The following is a 16,000-nucleotide window of genomic DNA, read 5'->3' on the forward strand; positions in this document are numbered from 1 at the left end:
ACTTGCATTTGAAACTCCCAGTGGAGAGGGAGGACGGTGCAGAGATTAGGGCACTAGAGGGTGGCTTGAGAGACCTCGTTCAAGTCCCTGCTATGTCTCAGGCTTCCTGTGTGATCTTGGGCAAGTCACATAGTCCCTCTGTGCCTCAATTTCCCATCTGGGAAATGGGGCTAAGTGGGAAGGACTATCTCACAGGGGGACCATGAGGATAAATACATTGAAAGATTATGAAGTGCTCTGAGATCTCCTGATGAAATGTGCTAGGTGGTATTAGTGCTAGGTATTAAAAGTGCTAGGTATTCATGGTTTGTGATGTCTCCATGACCCCCCAGTGGAATTGCAGCCTGAGATTAATTGGTTGCTTATGTATTATTGTTAATACATTGTGTAATGGTGTGTACATAGATAGGGATGCTCTGTGGAGATTAATTCGTGAGCAGGAGTGGTCTCTTGAGGGGTGCTAGGAAGGAAGGAGGCTCTCCCGCTCTGGCAACATGGCTTCCCCTTGGGTTAGGAGTCGCGTGGGTACTGAGGTAGGGCCTGAAGTGCTGTGGTAATCGCAGCAGAAAGGAGGTAAAGCTGGCACTGTGGAGTGAGAGGCAGCTAGCTGTGATGACCAGCGGCTCCATGGGATGGAGGAGAAGGGGACCTGCTGGGCTCAGAGCACCGAGTTGGTAGGCCAGGCGCACAGGCTGGAGGACAAGCCGGCAGGGATTTTCAGGAGCACTCGGCATTGGCCTAACTCTGCTCCCATTGAAATTGGGGGCGGGGGGGGGGGGCTGAGTGCTCTGGGGAGCCCCTCCCTGTGTGACTGGAGGTGCTGTTCCCTGGGAACAAGGAAATCTCTTCTCCCAAGTGTCCTGAGCTGGTTTGGTCTTGGGGGAGCAGGTCAGCTGCGAGGTGTTTTCATCCCCACGCGCAGGGTACGAGGGTTAGGGTTGCACAGATCCCGAGCATGTGATTCCCCTGCTGTTCTCTAGCGGCCTCACAGGGTAATGGACACTCCCGTGGGCTTTACTCCTACCGGGTCCTAATTCCTCTCCTAGTTTTCTTCCCCGACTCCAGCTGACCTGCTGGGCGGACAGAGGGGAATGTTCTTTGCCAGGCCTTCTCCCTTTACTCATCTGAAGCAGGTTTTGGTTAAAGCGGGCAGGGGCCTTTCTCTAGAAAGCACCATTAGGAGTGGGGCATTTGATGAGCATAAATCCAGAGTCCGCAGAAGGGGTGGGGAGATCAGGAGAGCTGGAAGGTCTATTAACTCCATTAGCGTCATGAAGTGGAATCAGGCTAAACACGGAGACTTGTGCGTTTGCTTTGGGGCCCGGCTAAGTGGCACTCTGAGCTTCCAGAGTGTCCCCTGGCCATCTCTAGTAAATACCAGCACTGCAGAGCCCTGGGCTAGGATGAAAATGAATTTAAAGCTGGGGAATGGAAGATTTTCCTGCAGACTTTCCTTCCACTCTGGGGTTAAGGAGCTGGAAGAAACCCACCCCCAGAATTTCCATATTGGAACTTTCTCCTGGGCAACGGGAGGTTCAGGGAGATGCACCATGGAGGACGCTGGCCAGCGGTTGCTCAGCTGGATGGGAGAGAATGGAGCAGGAGGCCCTGGCCTGTGAGAGCCGAGCACTATTTTGGCCAATACACAGCCTGTCTACGATGCTTGTGAAGCACCCAGGTATGTGTAAAACAGCCTGTGAAATCCTAGCCGGTTCTTGGATTCGGCCCCTTGGCGGATGTGTTGGCTGGATGGTGCGAAGTATTCGTCCATTGCTGCCCCAGGTGCATCATGATGTCCCAGAGGGATTCGTGGGACTCTGAGGAACGGGGGCGAACGGTGAAACAAAGAGAAGCTGGCTCAGCTCTCAGAGCACCGGACTGCTCTGGTGTTCATTAGAGCTGATGCATGATGCCAGGAATAGGGGGAATGAGACTATCCCAACCGCTTAGCTCCCGCAGCTCTCACCTTTCTGAGCTCATGGGCTCAGCTAACTCTGTTCTGGTTTCTTCGGTGAGCCATAATTGCAAGGTCTTGCTTCACCTTCAGCTACTCCTTAGTCGTGTCGTGCTTCTGCAGCAGGCTGGTCAGCTGTGCCGAGCAGGGATCTGAGCGAAACCGCCTGGAAACCAGCCCTCCCTCTAGCTCCAAATTGGGGAAAACCCTGAAGGATCCTTCTAGGAAGTGTCCTGCAAAGAGAGAAATTGCCTTGTGGTGACACCGAATGGGCCCAATCTTGCATTCCTGTCGTGGGGGTGCGGTGAATGCAGAATCAGGCCCTAACATTGATGTAATGACCCTGGGGCTTTGTGACCAGGAGCTGCAGTAGAGGAGACAGCGGGGGCTCATGTTGAGGTCTGCGTGCCGGGGCTTGGCCTTGCCCTCTGCCCCACGTGCTCACTTGCAGCAGATGCAGTGCCTGAAGGTAGCATCCAGGAGACCTGCGGTCCCAGGGGAATGCTGTGTTTGGAAGAATACAAAAAGAACTAAGTAGCCCCAGGCAAAGCCCACAGCAGTGGTTCAAACTGGCTTAGCAGCCTGTAATTCAGAGAGGTCTGCAAAGTGAGATAGAAACCTAACAAGAACTGGTTTTTCCTTTGGGAAAAGCTTCCAGGAGGCAGCCCGGTATAGTTAGAGCCCATGGCTGGGGGTTGGACAAAAGGAATTCTGCATTGCCTTTAGCCTCAGTCCCCCTATCTGGAAAATGGGGGGAATGACACTGACCCCCAACATCTGTGAAGAGCATCGAGATCTTGGGGTGCAAAGGGCTGAGTCCGGGGATGCTCATTGCACCCTGCTTCCGTTCAGGCTGAAGACACTCAGGTTAGAATCTCTCCAGCATCTGCTGACGCTCCCTCCCTCTTCACCAGGCCGGGAACGCACGGCGAATATGAACAAATACTCAACATTGAAAAACGGAACTTCGGTCAAACCCCCCAGAAGGTTCATTTGCGAGTCTCTGGAGATGCTGCGAGTCCATTCCTGTTCCCACGGAGCCAGCTCCCTGGGCCCTAGGGCGAAATGCAGGATGAATCTCTCTCCTTGTCCATGCGGTCATCCAGAGAAGATGCCATCCAGCCCTACCCTACTCCTGGCCTGCTTCCCTGGAGGCAATGCACAGGAACTGAGCATGGCACTGCGATCACACAAGCCTGGATGCTTTGGGCTGCCGAAGCAAAGGGGGCCAGGGGGCACTGAGTCAATTGCTGTCCACCCCACGGGTGCTGAGATGAGAATCACGTGTGGTTATGCCCCATCAATATAACAGCAGCGTTCTCAGTGCCTGGCCTAGCGGTGGGGCCTCAGGCTGGGGCATGCTAGAGGGTATCTGGAATTCTGCAGGTATTGCAGTCTCGATGGGCCAGACCAACATAGCATATGGCCACCTGATTGGACTGGGCCTAAGGTGAGATGCTGTTGGAAGGGTCCATGTATCCCCCACCTGGTCCTATCGTCTGCTGTGCTAACATCACCTCTCATGACATTATCATCTTCTTTTTCTCTCCTCCCCCTCTCCACCTCCCTGCCATTCCTCTTGCATCCCCATTCATTCCCGGAAGCTGGAAAGAGGAAGATGCACCGCCCCCCAGGTGTTTACGTCTCAGGTAACCTTCCTCTTAAAGCCACAGTGCCTGTATTATTTTTTTCCCCACCCAAAGAGTCACCATACGGTAGGTTCCTTCCAGAGGTTTTGATGTTCTTCAGCTGCTGCTCCATGAAATGTACTCGAGGTCAGGGAACCCATTTGGGAGGATGAGCGGAAAATAATCTGTGTAGTGTTGAAAGAGATGCTGCCAGGTAGCTTGCGATCAAAATTTTGATCTGTCCTAATATTGCTACAGTAGCTTGGAGGTTGGGGTGGGTGGTGGTGGTGGTGGTGGAATTGCTCAGAATCAAAATGTTTTTGTTTTTATTTAACATCTGTCTAATGACCTGTTTTTATTTAATATCCATCTAACGACCTGTTTTTACAGAGAGCTCCATTGCTAAGAAATTTGACACACCTCCTCCCTCCTTCCTGAGGGGGAAATGTGGTGGTGTTTATGTAGGACCTAAACAAACTACAGTGCTTTGTGCTCCTTGCCTCTTACACACCACTGGTGCAGTTTAGCCGGTTCCGAACTGTACCACAGGACCTTCCCAGCACACCTTAGGGGGCCCTGGTCACTCGACACCATCAGTAAGATCTTGGCTTGAAATAAAATCTAGGGAACTGCCATGATGCCCCCTTCAGGGTAAGGTCAGAAGGGAAAGTCTCTCCTCGGAGCAATCACCGGTGGGTTCACTCCCGCCCCAAACACCTCGGGGTCACGGCGTCTGTGGGTCGCTTGGCTGTAGTGCGGGTGCTTTGCCACACCTGCCTCGGAAGGCCAGAGATCTCTGCGTGGCCTCTCATGGGGGTGAGGAGAGGTGTGCCCGCGCTTGTGCCCGCTGTTCGGCCCTCTCTCCTCGGATGGTGTTTAACCCTGGCCTAGGGCTCTTCCCGCCAGTCAAATTGGCCAGCAGCGTTTTGTTTCGATAAATGGGGCTCTTTAGGGGAGATGCATCAAACCATGACAAGGGTATGGGCAGGGCCCTCGAGGGCTCTGAGCCCACCGCCGACACCATTTTGAAGAGCTCAGAGGAGACAGCTGCACTGGAGAATCTATTTGCCTGGGCTATATAGGATCAGACTCTGCCATGTATTCCTGAGTGCCACCTGCTGGCACCTTCTCTGTTAACTTCCACGTACAAAGCCCTCTCTCGTCGACAGAGCACCCTCCCGACGCGCTGCTTAGCCATGTGAGCCTGCGTGGAACAGGACTCTCAGGGTCCAGCTTTACTTTTTCAGTCTTCCTGCCACACCGTGCTTTGTGGCTTTACTGCCGGGGGATGTTTCTCGCTGGACGCTGCTCTCCTTTTCCCAGCCTGAAGGTGGTGATGTCCACACCCAATGCCACTGCTCCAAGCCTCAGCAGAGCCGGGCTCCAAGGCCACCCCCCTGCACCACACCCCTTTTGTCTCACTAACTTTCTCTTTCTTTTCTTCTGTATCTTTTATTCTCAACCCTCTAGCCAGATCTTTAGTAGTAAGCGGAATTTCTTTCGGATCCCCGCCAGCTGGAAACAGAGGTATCGCGTGCTTGGATACGCTTCCCATGACTTGTTTGGGGACCAGGTGTTGGGGGCTCTTTTTGCTTTGGGTGCAGAGCCCGTGTGGAATGCAGCAGATTGCCGGGGATGTGCATGATGGTCCCTCTGTGCCTTGCAATGAGGGCTGAGGTAATGGAGATATGCCTGCTCTCCTGTATGTAGACTGGTGCATCTCCAGTGCAGCTGAATGGGGGAGTTAAGTGTATGGGTAGAGATGGAGCAAAACTTTCAGCATTATAACAGAAGAGGCTTGTGGTTTAGTGATCAGAGTACAGGGTAGGCTCTGATGCTGGCCCCTTCTGTGGTCTTGGACTAGTCACTTCACTGCTTTGTGCCTCAGTTTCTCCATCTGAAAAATGGGGACGCTGCTTACTGGAATCATGACAGTGGATAAGCTGAATGTGTTGGAAGCACTGTGCAAGTGTTTATCCAACCCCCATAATACAGCTTGGGCATCTGGATAAAACCTGGCTCTGCACCCCAACCATCTTGGGGTTTTGTTCTGCAAAAGATCAAAATCTGATGGAGGAAGTTCTGCAAATTCCAAACCTGTCTGGGTGTGTTCTCCATCTTTGCCTATAACCCCATGAAATGCTGTGCTGAAAATCTACCCCTCTTAGCTATTCTAGATTGCTTCATTTAACTGCTTGGGGAGGAAATGAGAACCCAGAGCCCTCGCTCTCTGCAATCTGCCCCTCTACTACAGCCCCTTGAATTCCATCTCCCGTCACACTCCCTCGTGGATTAGCAAATGGACACTCAGAAGCACAGCCAGTGGGAAATTTTCCAGTGGAATCGGTTTCCATTGGAAAACGCTGGGTCAGCGGAACGGACCCATTCTGTGGGAACGTTATTGATTCCGTCGACCTTTCAGCAGGAAAATCTCCAGACCTTTTATTTAGACATATGCGGTTTTATGTTAATAATTCATGATCGGCGAGAAAAGTCAAAACAATGAAGTGGCAACTAAACATTTTCACCTGGTGGAAATGAAACTTTTTGGAACGTTTTCTTGGGCGAAGAATTCCAAGATTTCAGCTTCTCATCCCGCTTTGAAATGAAAGCATGTTTCCAAATCTCAGAATTTCCGGTGATGGAAATTCTGCTTTGGAGCCAGCTTTGCTTGTGAGTTGTTAGGCTCCCCAGAGCAGCCATATTAACCCCAGTTTCTCCCCTTCCCCACCCATCTGGGAGCTACTTCCTGGGCAATGACCAGAAGAGTGTACACTGCCCTATCCAGTTACTATATGAGCTGAGCCACCCGGCTGATGCTAGGCCAAAAACCAGCCCCCTTCCCTCATTTGGTGGATAGAGTTCCAGCAATGGAGCTGCCTGCAGTTTGTAGCGTAGGGGAAGGAGGAGCTGCCAGAACTGCTGGATGCAGCAAAACAACCTGCCACGCAACCCCCAAAGAGGGGCGGCTTCCCTGGCCACGTCAGAGTCTACAAGCATACAGAGTAGCCCTTTGAGCTGGCTTCTCCTGAGAGCAAGGATGGCCGTGCTGGCCTGGCACTGGCTTGCCGTGTAATGTAGGGTGAGTCAGCTCGCGTCCAAGTATAACGGTGACGTTAGCTTATTGTCAGGACGGTGGAGAAGCTGGAGGAGAGGTTGCCAAGCCCTGGGCCACCAGCGTCTCTTTGGCTGGCTTATTCCATGCTAGCAGAGTGGCTACTGAACTGTGTATGTGCAATGACTTCGGCTGCCTGGCTATAGGCCCGCTCCTGGTCACTGTTCGGGGGTTGTCTGGCCTGAGACAGAGGTCATGCCATTGCTAGTGGGAACCCCATGCCCTGGGGCCGGATGCTGCCATTTGGAAGGTTAGTGAATCACCCATCGAGCCCTGGCCAAATCCATGATGAATCTGAACAGGGGTGGTTAATCTCCGCTGGGCTGGGCTGAGGGTGCTCTGTCCCATGTTTAATCCAGATTCCTGTCTGGGAATCAAGCCGCTCTTGAGGAGTGGGGGAGAACTGAAGTCCTGGGGCCTTTGGGCAGAGGGCTTGGAGACCCAACCTTGATATTTTATCTTAACTCCCATTTGCTTGGCTCTTGGAGGAGTAGATGCTCCAACCACCAGGGCTCAGCTGTCCCTCCTTTCAGAAGGTTAGTGGAGTAAAGAGCGGGTCAGGACACCTGGGCTCTATTCCCAGCCCTGATTTGTTCTGTAACCTTGACCAGGCTGTTTAATGGCTCTGTGCCTCAGTTTCTCCATCTGTAATAAATCTTCCCCACCTCCAGGGGGAGAGATGAGGTTAAGTTAACAGTAGAGTGCTTTGAGATCCTCGGATGAAAAGTGCTAGGGGAGGGCACAGTGGCGGTGAATGTCGCAAACTTTATTTGTATGTGTGTGTGCAAAATGATTTATTTTCCCCAAGAATGATCAGGACCCTCCACCCCCTCCCCGATCCGGATGAAAACCTGAAAATGTTTTTCTGTGAGCTGCAGAATCCTGCAGTGGGCCACACTCTGACATGTTCTGGGGTTGGGGGATGTTTAGGGTTGTCTCCCATCTCTGGCTCAGACTTAGTGTCCCTCCCCCTGCCTTTCCATTCGAAAGAGACCGAAGCGGAAATGGTCATGTTGTTCTCTCCACAGCGAAAGGGCCGATCGAGAGACCGAACCGATCGCTGATGACAAACCACCAGGCCCCGCCCCTCCTGTTCAGTATTGATCATGGGCTGTAGGGCTCTCCTCCGTTTTTGCATGGTATGTGGCGGTCGTGCTTGCTGGCATGCTGGGGATCTGCCCGCCACGCGATGGCAGAACTCGGACAGGTTTGGGTGGGCGGGGAAAGGGAGTCAAGAGAGGTTCTAGAACTGGGCCGGGCTTTTGGAGGTTTATGACCCAGCGAGAACATCTAGAACTTTGTGTCTCCGTCTCTCTCTCCGCTCCCCGATCCCAGAGCAGAACCGGAGCCTCCCAAAGTTCTAAAAGGTTCTAGGTTCTGAACCTGACAAAATGCCACGCGGTCCAGAAGCTGCAGTTGATGCCTGCGGGGTGTTGGTCGGTCGTCCACTCAGCTTTCTCTACCGGCTTGTGGGAGAGGGATGCAAGCTTCAGTTAAAGCTCTGCATTGTGAGCCAGATCCCAAGCCCGCTGCGGTCCAGATGGGCTTGGGATCCCGGCCTGCTGCACACTGCTCCCTGTGACGGATGTTCTGTGCGCCGGGGAGCCAGCTGCTTGGAGTCAGAACGTGATGCTGCTCATGGGAAGATTTGTTTGATTTGAGCCCCCGGTGGCTGGGCCAGGCCTGCTCCCCCAAACCTACACATCCAAACACCTCCTCGCCATGTTTCCAGTGGCCTGGCACGCCTGTCCTCTTCCACGTCACATGCATCTGTCGCCATTCCCATCCTTCCCTTTGTTTTCAGCCTGTGCAGTAAGTACTAAGGTTGTGTCTGGGGCTTAGAGTCCAGCTGTGTTGCAAACACCCGTTGTCCCTTAGCACCTCCAAGTTCTTTCCCCTTTCCGATTCTGACGATGTTTTTGTCTTACAAGCAAACCCCAGACATAAGCCTTTCTGAGGTTCTGCTCACTCTGCCTTCATGGGCTCTGCCCCTCTGCTTTCCTCTCGCTCCATCCTCGGGCCCCAATTCAGCAAAGCACGTAAGTACGTGCTTAAGTACCTTGCTGAATTGAGGCCTGGTCGACTTCCCCCCCATACTTGCCTCCACTGCTGTCTTTACTACCCCACCTACCCTTCTGGCCCGGCTGGATTTTATGCGGATGCCGCTGCAGTCTGGAAACCCACCAGAATGATAATTCCGGACATCGTCCACGTAATGAATTATAAAGGCCACCATTAGGCATAGGCAGTGCCTGGCACTGTTGGGCCCTGGGCTCCTAAGAGCTACCGCAGTACAAACAATGAGAAATAATAAAACCAGAAAGACTTAGGCCCTGATTCTCCTCTTGTGTGTGCTGGGGTGGGGGGGAATCAGCTGACTTCAGCAGCTGATCTAACCCTGTGTCAGAGACAAGAATCAGACTCCTTGTCTCCGCCCTCCATTGTCTGCCAACACCCTCTCTGGGCTGTGTTTCCTTATTGATCTGTGTCTCTTTTTCAACCCTCGGTTTGGCCTTTTATTAATTTTCCATCTCCGTGGCAACAAGCCTAAGTCTCTCTTGTTGTATTTCCTCATTTGTCCGTGGCCATCGGGACTGTGTGGGTGAGCTAACTGCTGCAGCTCTCCAGCCACAAGGGGTGAGCACAGAACATTGTTTTGGTGTAGGTCCTACATAAACGAAGTCTATTTTTAATACATACCTTCCGTGGAGGGGCGGATTTAAAAAACAACCACAAAAGGGTTGAGAATTTGGACGATCGTTCCAATGGAGGGAAATGAGGGCCTGACCCACCTAAATAATGAATTGACAAAGGGTCTCTTTCCCACTCCGCAGGCTGGGCAGAGTTTAGCCATCGGCACATGGTGTTGTTTTATCTAGTCCTCTGCTGAGAGCCTGACCCGGCCTCTCAGTCCATGGTGAGAGGTGGGAAGGTGGAGACAAGAGAATCAGCTGGATATTGTAGGCTGCAAGGCCCTGGTTGAGTGAGGCAGTGGGGAAGGTTATTTACCCCATTGGACATGTGTGGTGGGGTGACGATTCATGGCATGGCGCCTCCTGCTGGTCGTCCAGGGAATTAGCACCCCAGCCTCCGGAGTGCCCTCTGCAGGCTGGCTGATGTCTCACCTGCCGCTGGCCCCCATGTCCCTCCCGGACCCCAGTGCCCTTTCTCTCAGGGTTCTGCCCTCTGCAGTACACCCACAGGCTCTGGGTCTCACCACCCAGGGGAACCCCCAACCCTCTATCCCCACCTTGCCTCAGTGGCTACTGCCAGTCACCATCTAGCCCTCATTCCCTGGGGCAGAGAGCAGTCTGTAAACCACTCATCATCGGCAACGGGGAGTTGGACCAACCACCTCTGCCTATATCTGGGCTGCCCCTCTGCAGCCCTAGTACCCTCATCCTCCCTGATTGAACTGACCTCGTTATCTCTAGCTTGCTTGCTAGCATATATATACCTGCCCCTGGAAATTTCCATTACATGCATCTGAGGAAGTGGGTATTCACCCACGAAAGCTCATGCTCCAAAACGTCTGTTAGTCTATAAGGTGCCACAGGATTCTTTGCTGCTTTTACAGTACCCTCTTGTGAGCCCTTAGCTTGGCCTGCAGCCTGGGGCTATGCTAGGCTGGAGCTCCCTCTGCCCTTCCCCAGCACTGCTCCACCTCAGGTACCCTGCTCAGCATCCCAAGCAGCCGGGTCCTTCTCTCTCATGCAGCTAGAGAGAGTCTCTGTCTCTGGCCCTCAACCCTCTTATAGGGCCAGCCGTGGCCTGACTGGGGCATGGCCCCATCTGTGGCTGCTTCCCCAGTGAGCCATTCTTTTCCCCTCTGCAGCTCTCTCCAGGGCTGGTTTAACCCCTCCGGGCAGGAGCGAGGTGACTACTCCACTACAATGCGCTTCCGGGCATTGGCGGGGCGGGTGTCACTACTGATAGCCCAAGGCCACTGCTTCCCCAGGCTCCTTACATCCAAGAGACAAGGATCTTCCCTGTGCCCTCGGGGCTCGGCTCGCTATCTCAGCAAAGCCGAAGCTGTGTGCCGAAAGCCCAGCCAGAAGCAGGGGTTTGTCTGTCTCCTCCCCTCCCTGCTGTCTCTGGTCTGGCTTCATTTCATACCAGGTGGTTTTTGTCCCAGCTACCATGTGCTCTGTCTGTGTCTCTCTCCACCCTCCACGCATCCGCTGTCCCCGCCCCACTGGCACTCTCTTTGCTGTCAGAAAAATGTTTCAGGTAGAATACCCAGGCGCCCTTCCCCCTATTAGATAATCAGGGTCAATCATTGCTTCAGTTCAGTGCATACAGGCACCATAAACCATCTGCATTCAGAAAGGCCCCTTATCCAGAGCAGCCCTGAAGCACGAGGCTTCCAGTCCCATTAAATTCAATGGGACTTAAGCACTTGCTAAAGTGCTTTCTTGAATCACGCTCATATAAACACACACGTGCACACGCGCACACACACACATGCAAACTCTTCCCAGCTAGTTGAGGCGGCACCATGGTGTCTAATTGCACCAGCTACTGGAGTCTGCACTCGAGCTGCAAAGTTTGCACCAAGGATCCGACTTCCTCGCCCAACTCCAAGCTCTTTGGATCTAGGGATTCTCACTTGTGCCAGGCCGGGGCCAGCTCCAGGCGAGCCCCATTCACAAGCCCCCAACACTAGGGCAAAGCCTGAGCTCTTCCCCTGGGCAAACTCCATGTGCCTTCACTGGAGAGGGCCAGAGCAAGGAGCTCAGGGTCTGGCCCATTCCAGTAGGAAGAAGCCGCATGTGCCTCTCCAGGTTCCCGGCCTCCGCACTGCCTCCCTCCCTGCTGAGCGGCAGCTCCTCGTCCCCGGGCTAATGCTGGCTGTCCTCCCCACTCCCACCCCAGCAACAAAATGGGCATCAAGGACCGCATCCGCCTCAACAACTCGCAGAGGCAGGGCAGCCGGGGAAAGCAGCACCTGGCACCGCCCCTGCGCCGCTCCCCCAGCACCGAGAATGTGCAGGAGGCTACCAGCCCCACCAAGGTGCAGAAGAGCTGGAGCTTCAACGACCGCACCAGGTTCCGGGCATCGCTGAGGCTCAAACCTCGGCCACCGGTGGAGGGTAAGTCCCATTTCCCCCTCCCCATTTCTATTTTGCACCCTAGTCTTTCCAATGTGAGTTGCCCTGCAGAATGGACTCTTCCCCCCCCCGCCTCCTCCGTGGGCAGTTGTGTAGCTAGAGCGCAGGAATGGGAACCAGGATGCCAGGTTTCTCTGCCACTGACCCGCTGCGCAACTTCAGGAAAGTCACCTGCCGCTCTGTGCCTCAGTTTCCCCCTCTGTGGATTGGGGATGGGCCTGCCCAAGAGGGGGATGGAAAGCCTGTGAAGATGCTGAAATGCTGGGAGGTCATCAGTTGGGAGGAGCTAGAGAGGAGCCTGGTGGTAAATGCCACAGGACCCACAGCTGAACCATGTAGAGCCCATGTTATTCATGGTGAACCAAAGGAGACCTCGAACCCAGACCCGTGCATGTGCGGAGAGAGGACTGAGGTGACAATCACTCTAAGAGAGGTTTGCACCCCATGTAACACACCTGAATTGGGAAGGGGGAAGCACCTCCCCAGCCCTTTATGGGAATTCCCTGTTTTCTGTCCTCAGTTGACGGCCTGGTGGAGGAGAGCTCTGAGGAGAAGGGCTACCAGTGCGACCTGACCTTCGAGGACATCATGCCAGCTGTGAAAACGCTCATTCGGGCTGTCAGGTGAGCCCAGCTCACCAGCCATCCCTGCACCTGCCCGCCCACACGTACCAGTTCTCAGCCCATGGCAGGGAGCAGGCCTGGCAATCGTTGGCCACCTCCATCCTGCGGGAGGTTTGGGTTGGGGCTTCTCCTAGGCAGCTGTCCCTGGGTGTCTCTCGGAGGTTCTTCATTAGGGTTTTGGCTGCTGCAGTGGGGAAACTAGGTCTCGGGCTGGTCAGGGCAGCCAGCAAGTGGGGAGAGTGACAGGGAGGAGAGCAGGCAAGCTCTGTGCCAGCCTCTGAGGCCGTGCTAACAATTTGCCCTGAAACCCTCAAACGATAGAGTGGCCCATTCCACAATCCATGCACCAGACCTCTGCAGCGTCCAGCTCTTCTTGCTCCAGGCCAGGCCCTCTTTATTCCAGCCCAGGCCCCTTTTCAGCCAGACCCTGGGAATTTGGAGCCAGGGTGGTATCCAGTGTGTGCCGACAGCAAATGGCATTTCCCCTCGTCTCCATGCCAGCCTGACCATTGCTCCTTCCGAGCCTCAGAGGGTCGAGGTTCTGGCGGGGACGGGAAGGCTCAGGTTCTTGCCCAGGTGGGCTCTGCCATCCTCAGAACTCCCTGCACCTGCGTGCCAGAGCTGCAGCTTCTGTGCACGCTGAGGGCTGGCCAGTCTCGCCCCCTCTTTCTGTTTCAGTGATTTGCCAACAGTTTTGTTCCCCGGTAAGGGTCCCTCACACAAATGAATGGCTCTGCTAAGCAGGCGTGTTTTGGTTTCTGCGTAGCCACGTGGGTCTGGGGAGCTGAGCTATCCAGCACCCAGGATTGAAAGGGGCAGGCGGAGGGGGAGCAGGGTTGGTGGAGACGCTGGTTTGGTCGCAGGAGCCTTCCTGCTTTTATGTGTCTGGGTTAATTCTTTTTCTGGTCTGCATGTGCCCTATAGCAGACACAAGCCCAGGCTCCCTGGCCGCTCCCCACCCATCTGAAGAGACTGTCCTGAATAGAGCCATTGTTAACAGTGCCACTGAAACAGGAACCTCGCTATCTCTAGCCACCTCTTCTGGCTGGGTTGGGGCACCAAGGCTGTAGCAATGCTGCTGTAACTGCAGAGAGCGGGGATGGGGGAGACTGGGAGAAGGAGTGAGGGAAGAAAGGTTGAAATATCCCCCATACAATATGTTGGTTCTCTAATGGGGAGGTGAAGTGGGGCATTAAGAGGAATGAAGTAGATACAGTGAGAACTGAACACATCATAGAAGATTAGGGTTGGAAGGGACCTCAGGTCGTCATCTAGTCCAATCCCCTGCTCATAGCAGGACCAACACCAACTAAATCACTCCAGCCAGGGCTTTGTCAAGCCAGGCCTTAAAAACCTCAAAGGATGGAGATTCCACCACCGGTAAGCCATTCCAGTGCTTCACCACCCTCCTAGTGAAATAGCGTTTCCTAATATCCAACCTAAACCTCCCCCACTGCAACTTGAGACCATTGCTCCTTGTTCTGTCATCTGAGAACAGCCGAGCTGCATCCTCTTTGGAACCCCCCTTCAGGTAGTTGAAGGCTTCTATCAAATCCCCCCTCACTCTTCTCTTCTGCAGGCTAAATAACCCCAGTTCCCTCAGCCTCTCCTCGTAAGTTGTGTGCCCCAGCCCTGTAATCATTTTTGTTGCCCTCCGCTGGACTGTCTCAAATTTGTCCACATCCCTTCTGTAGTGGGGGGACCAAAACTGGACACAGTACTCCAGATGAGGCCTCACCAATGCCAAATAGAGGGGAATGATCGCGTCTCTCAGTCTGCTGGCAATGCTCCTACTTATACAGCCCAAAATGCTGTTAGCCTTCTTGGCAACAAGGGCACACTGCTGACTCATATCCAGCTTCTCGTCCACTGTAATCGCCAGGTCCTTTTCTGCAGAACTGCTGCTTAGCCACTCGGTCCCTAGTCTGTAGCAGTGCATGGGATTCTTCCGTTTTAAGTGCAGCCTCTGCACTTGTCTTTGTTGAACCTCATCAGATTTCTTTTGGCCCAATACTCCAATTTGTCTAGGTTACTCTGGACCCTATCCCTACCCTCCAGCGTAGTGTCATCTGCAAACTTGCTGAGGGTACAATTCATCCCATCATCCAGATCATTAATGATCAGAGCAGAGGCCTGGACACCTGGATTCTACTGCCAGCTCTGGAAGGAGAGTGAGGTCTAGGGTTAGAGCGGGGAGGAGGCAGGACTCCTGGGTTCTATCATGGATGCAAACAGTTGCAGGTGCAATTCTGTCTGCGTTTTTCAAGATCAGCTGCTGTGACCATCCCATCCCAATAGTTCTTTGCACCCACAGACCAGGCACTTACCTGCCTGCTGACAGTTCTTGTGCCTGCAGTTTTCTGGCACTGAACAGGGGGGCAGCTTTGGAGAAATCTAACCCTGGCCTTTTCTCTTTTCCTGAGTTAGCAGCAGGCGCTCCTCCATGCTGTGACATGTCCTAGCCCTGGCCAGTCTATGCCACCATCCCTTCCCGCAGCGCCGGCCTTTGGTCCTGCAGCGTATGCATGTCTAACATCACCAGCTAATTGAAGCCACTTAACACAAGCTGGAAGAGCTCAAGCTTGAGGTTCCCAAGTGGCTTGTGCTAGCTCACGATGCCTGCTTGCACAAGAGATGCTTCCCCCACCACCACCGTGTCTGTGGAGTTATGAAATCCTCCATCACGGCCCTGCTAATGAGCCCTCTCTGCCGGCATCTCTCCCTCCGCTGCGTTAGCAGCATTGCTGCTAGTCGTTTGACAAGGAGCCGCTGACTATAGCCAGGGTGCAGGGAGCCAGTTAGAGGCTGGGTTATTCTCTTCCCCTCTGCTTCCTTCCCAGGGCAGGTTTCACTGTCACGGAAAACAGGCAGGCAGGTTATTTCCCACGGCAAGAGGGGAGCAGAGCAGCATGCAGAGATCCGGTAACTGCTCTTGACATCTTGCAAAGGCCAGAGAGATGGTCTCCCCTCCTCCCCCAGCACCTGCAGTGTGCCTGTTTGTTCCCAGGCTCTGAAAATGGTGCGGCTGGGACAGACACGGCTGGCTGCACAGTGCACCTCTGGGCATCAGGGGTGCAATCGTGTCACTTCAGCGAGTGTAACTTGCACCCTGAGGGAGCTGGAACAGGTGACAGACCAGTCTGTTGTCACGGTCTCCAAGGGGAAAGCCCTTGTGCCAAAAGGTCGCTCTTACACTGACGGTGGTAAGGCCCGGGGGGGTCATCCAAACATCCAGTGGTGGGGAGTTCCACAGGTGAGAGTCTGTCCCATCCGTTGAGGACTTGTTGGACTTCAGCTGTCCTGGTGGGTCCTAGGGCCTCTGAGATAGCTGGGCCGTGACCTGTGTCGCATCTGTTGCTCAGACCCGTCCCCACAACCCCTCTCTGAGGCAACCCCTTGTGCCCCAGCAGGATCCTGAAGTTCCTGGTTGCGAAGAGGAAGTTCAAGGAGACCTTGCGGCCCTACGATGTCAAGGACGTCATCGAGCAGTATTCAGCCGGCCACCTCGACATGCTGGGCCGCATCAAGAGCCTCCAGTCACGGTGAGCTAGCGCACGAGGTCCCGCTGC

General features: G+C 54.1%; 1 protein-coding gene across 10 annotated transcripts in view; it reads left to right on the plus strand.

Annotated features, from left to right (window-relative positions):
• The window catches only part of KCNQ4 (potassium voltage-gated channel subfamily Q member 4), an 84,330-nt gene that overhangs the window by 58,520 nt on the left and 9,810 nt on the right, over positions 1-16,000 (plus strand). For 9 of the 10 annotated variants that reach the window (XM_050932418.1, XM_050932420.1, XM_050932419.1 and 6 more), the window contains 4 exons: positions 5,053-5,109; positions 11,573-11,790; positions 12,329-12,431; positions 15,842-15,973. In XM_050932418.1, the coding sequence (XP_050788375.1) occupies positions 5,053-5,109; positions 11,573-11,790; positions 12,329-12,431; positions 15,842-15,973 (510 nt within the window). The remainder of the gene's footprint in view (positions 1-5,052; positions 5,110-11,572; positions 11,791-12,328; positions 12,432-15,841; positions 15,974-16,000) is intronic. The other variant, XM_050932417.1, reaches the window with a different exon arrangement.

This window comes from Gopherus flavomarginatus, chromosome 22 (assembly GCF_025201925.1).
Source record: "Gopherus flavomarginatus isolate rGopFla2 chromosome 22, rGopFla2.mat.asm, whole genome shotgun sequence".
Lineage (NCBI taxonomy): Eukaryota > Metazoa > Chordata > Testudines > Testudinidae > Gopherus > Gopherus flavomarginatus.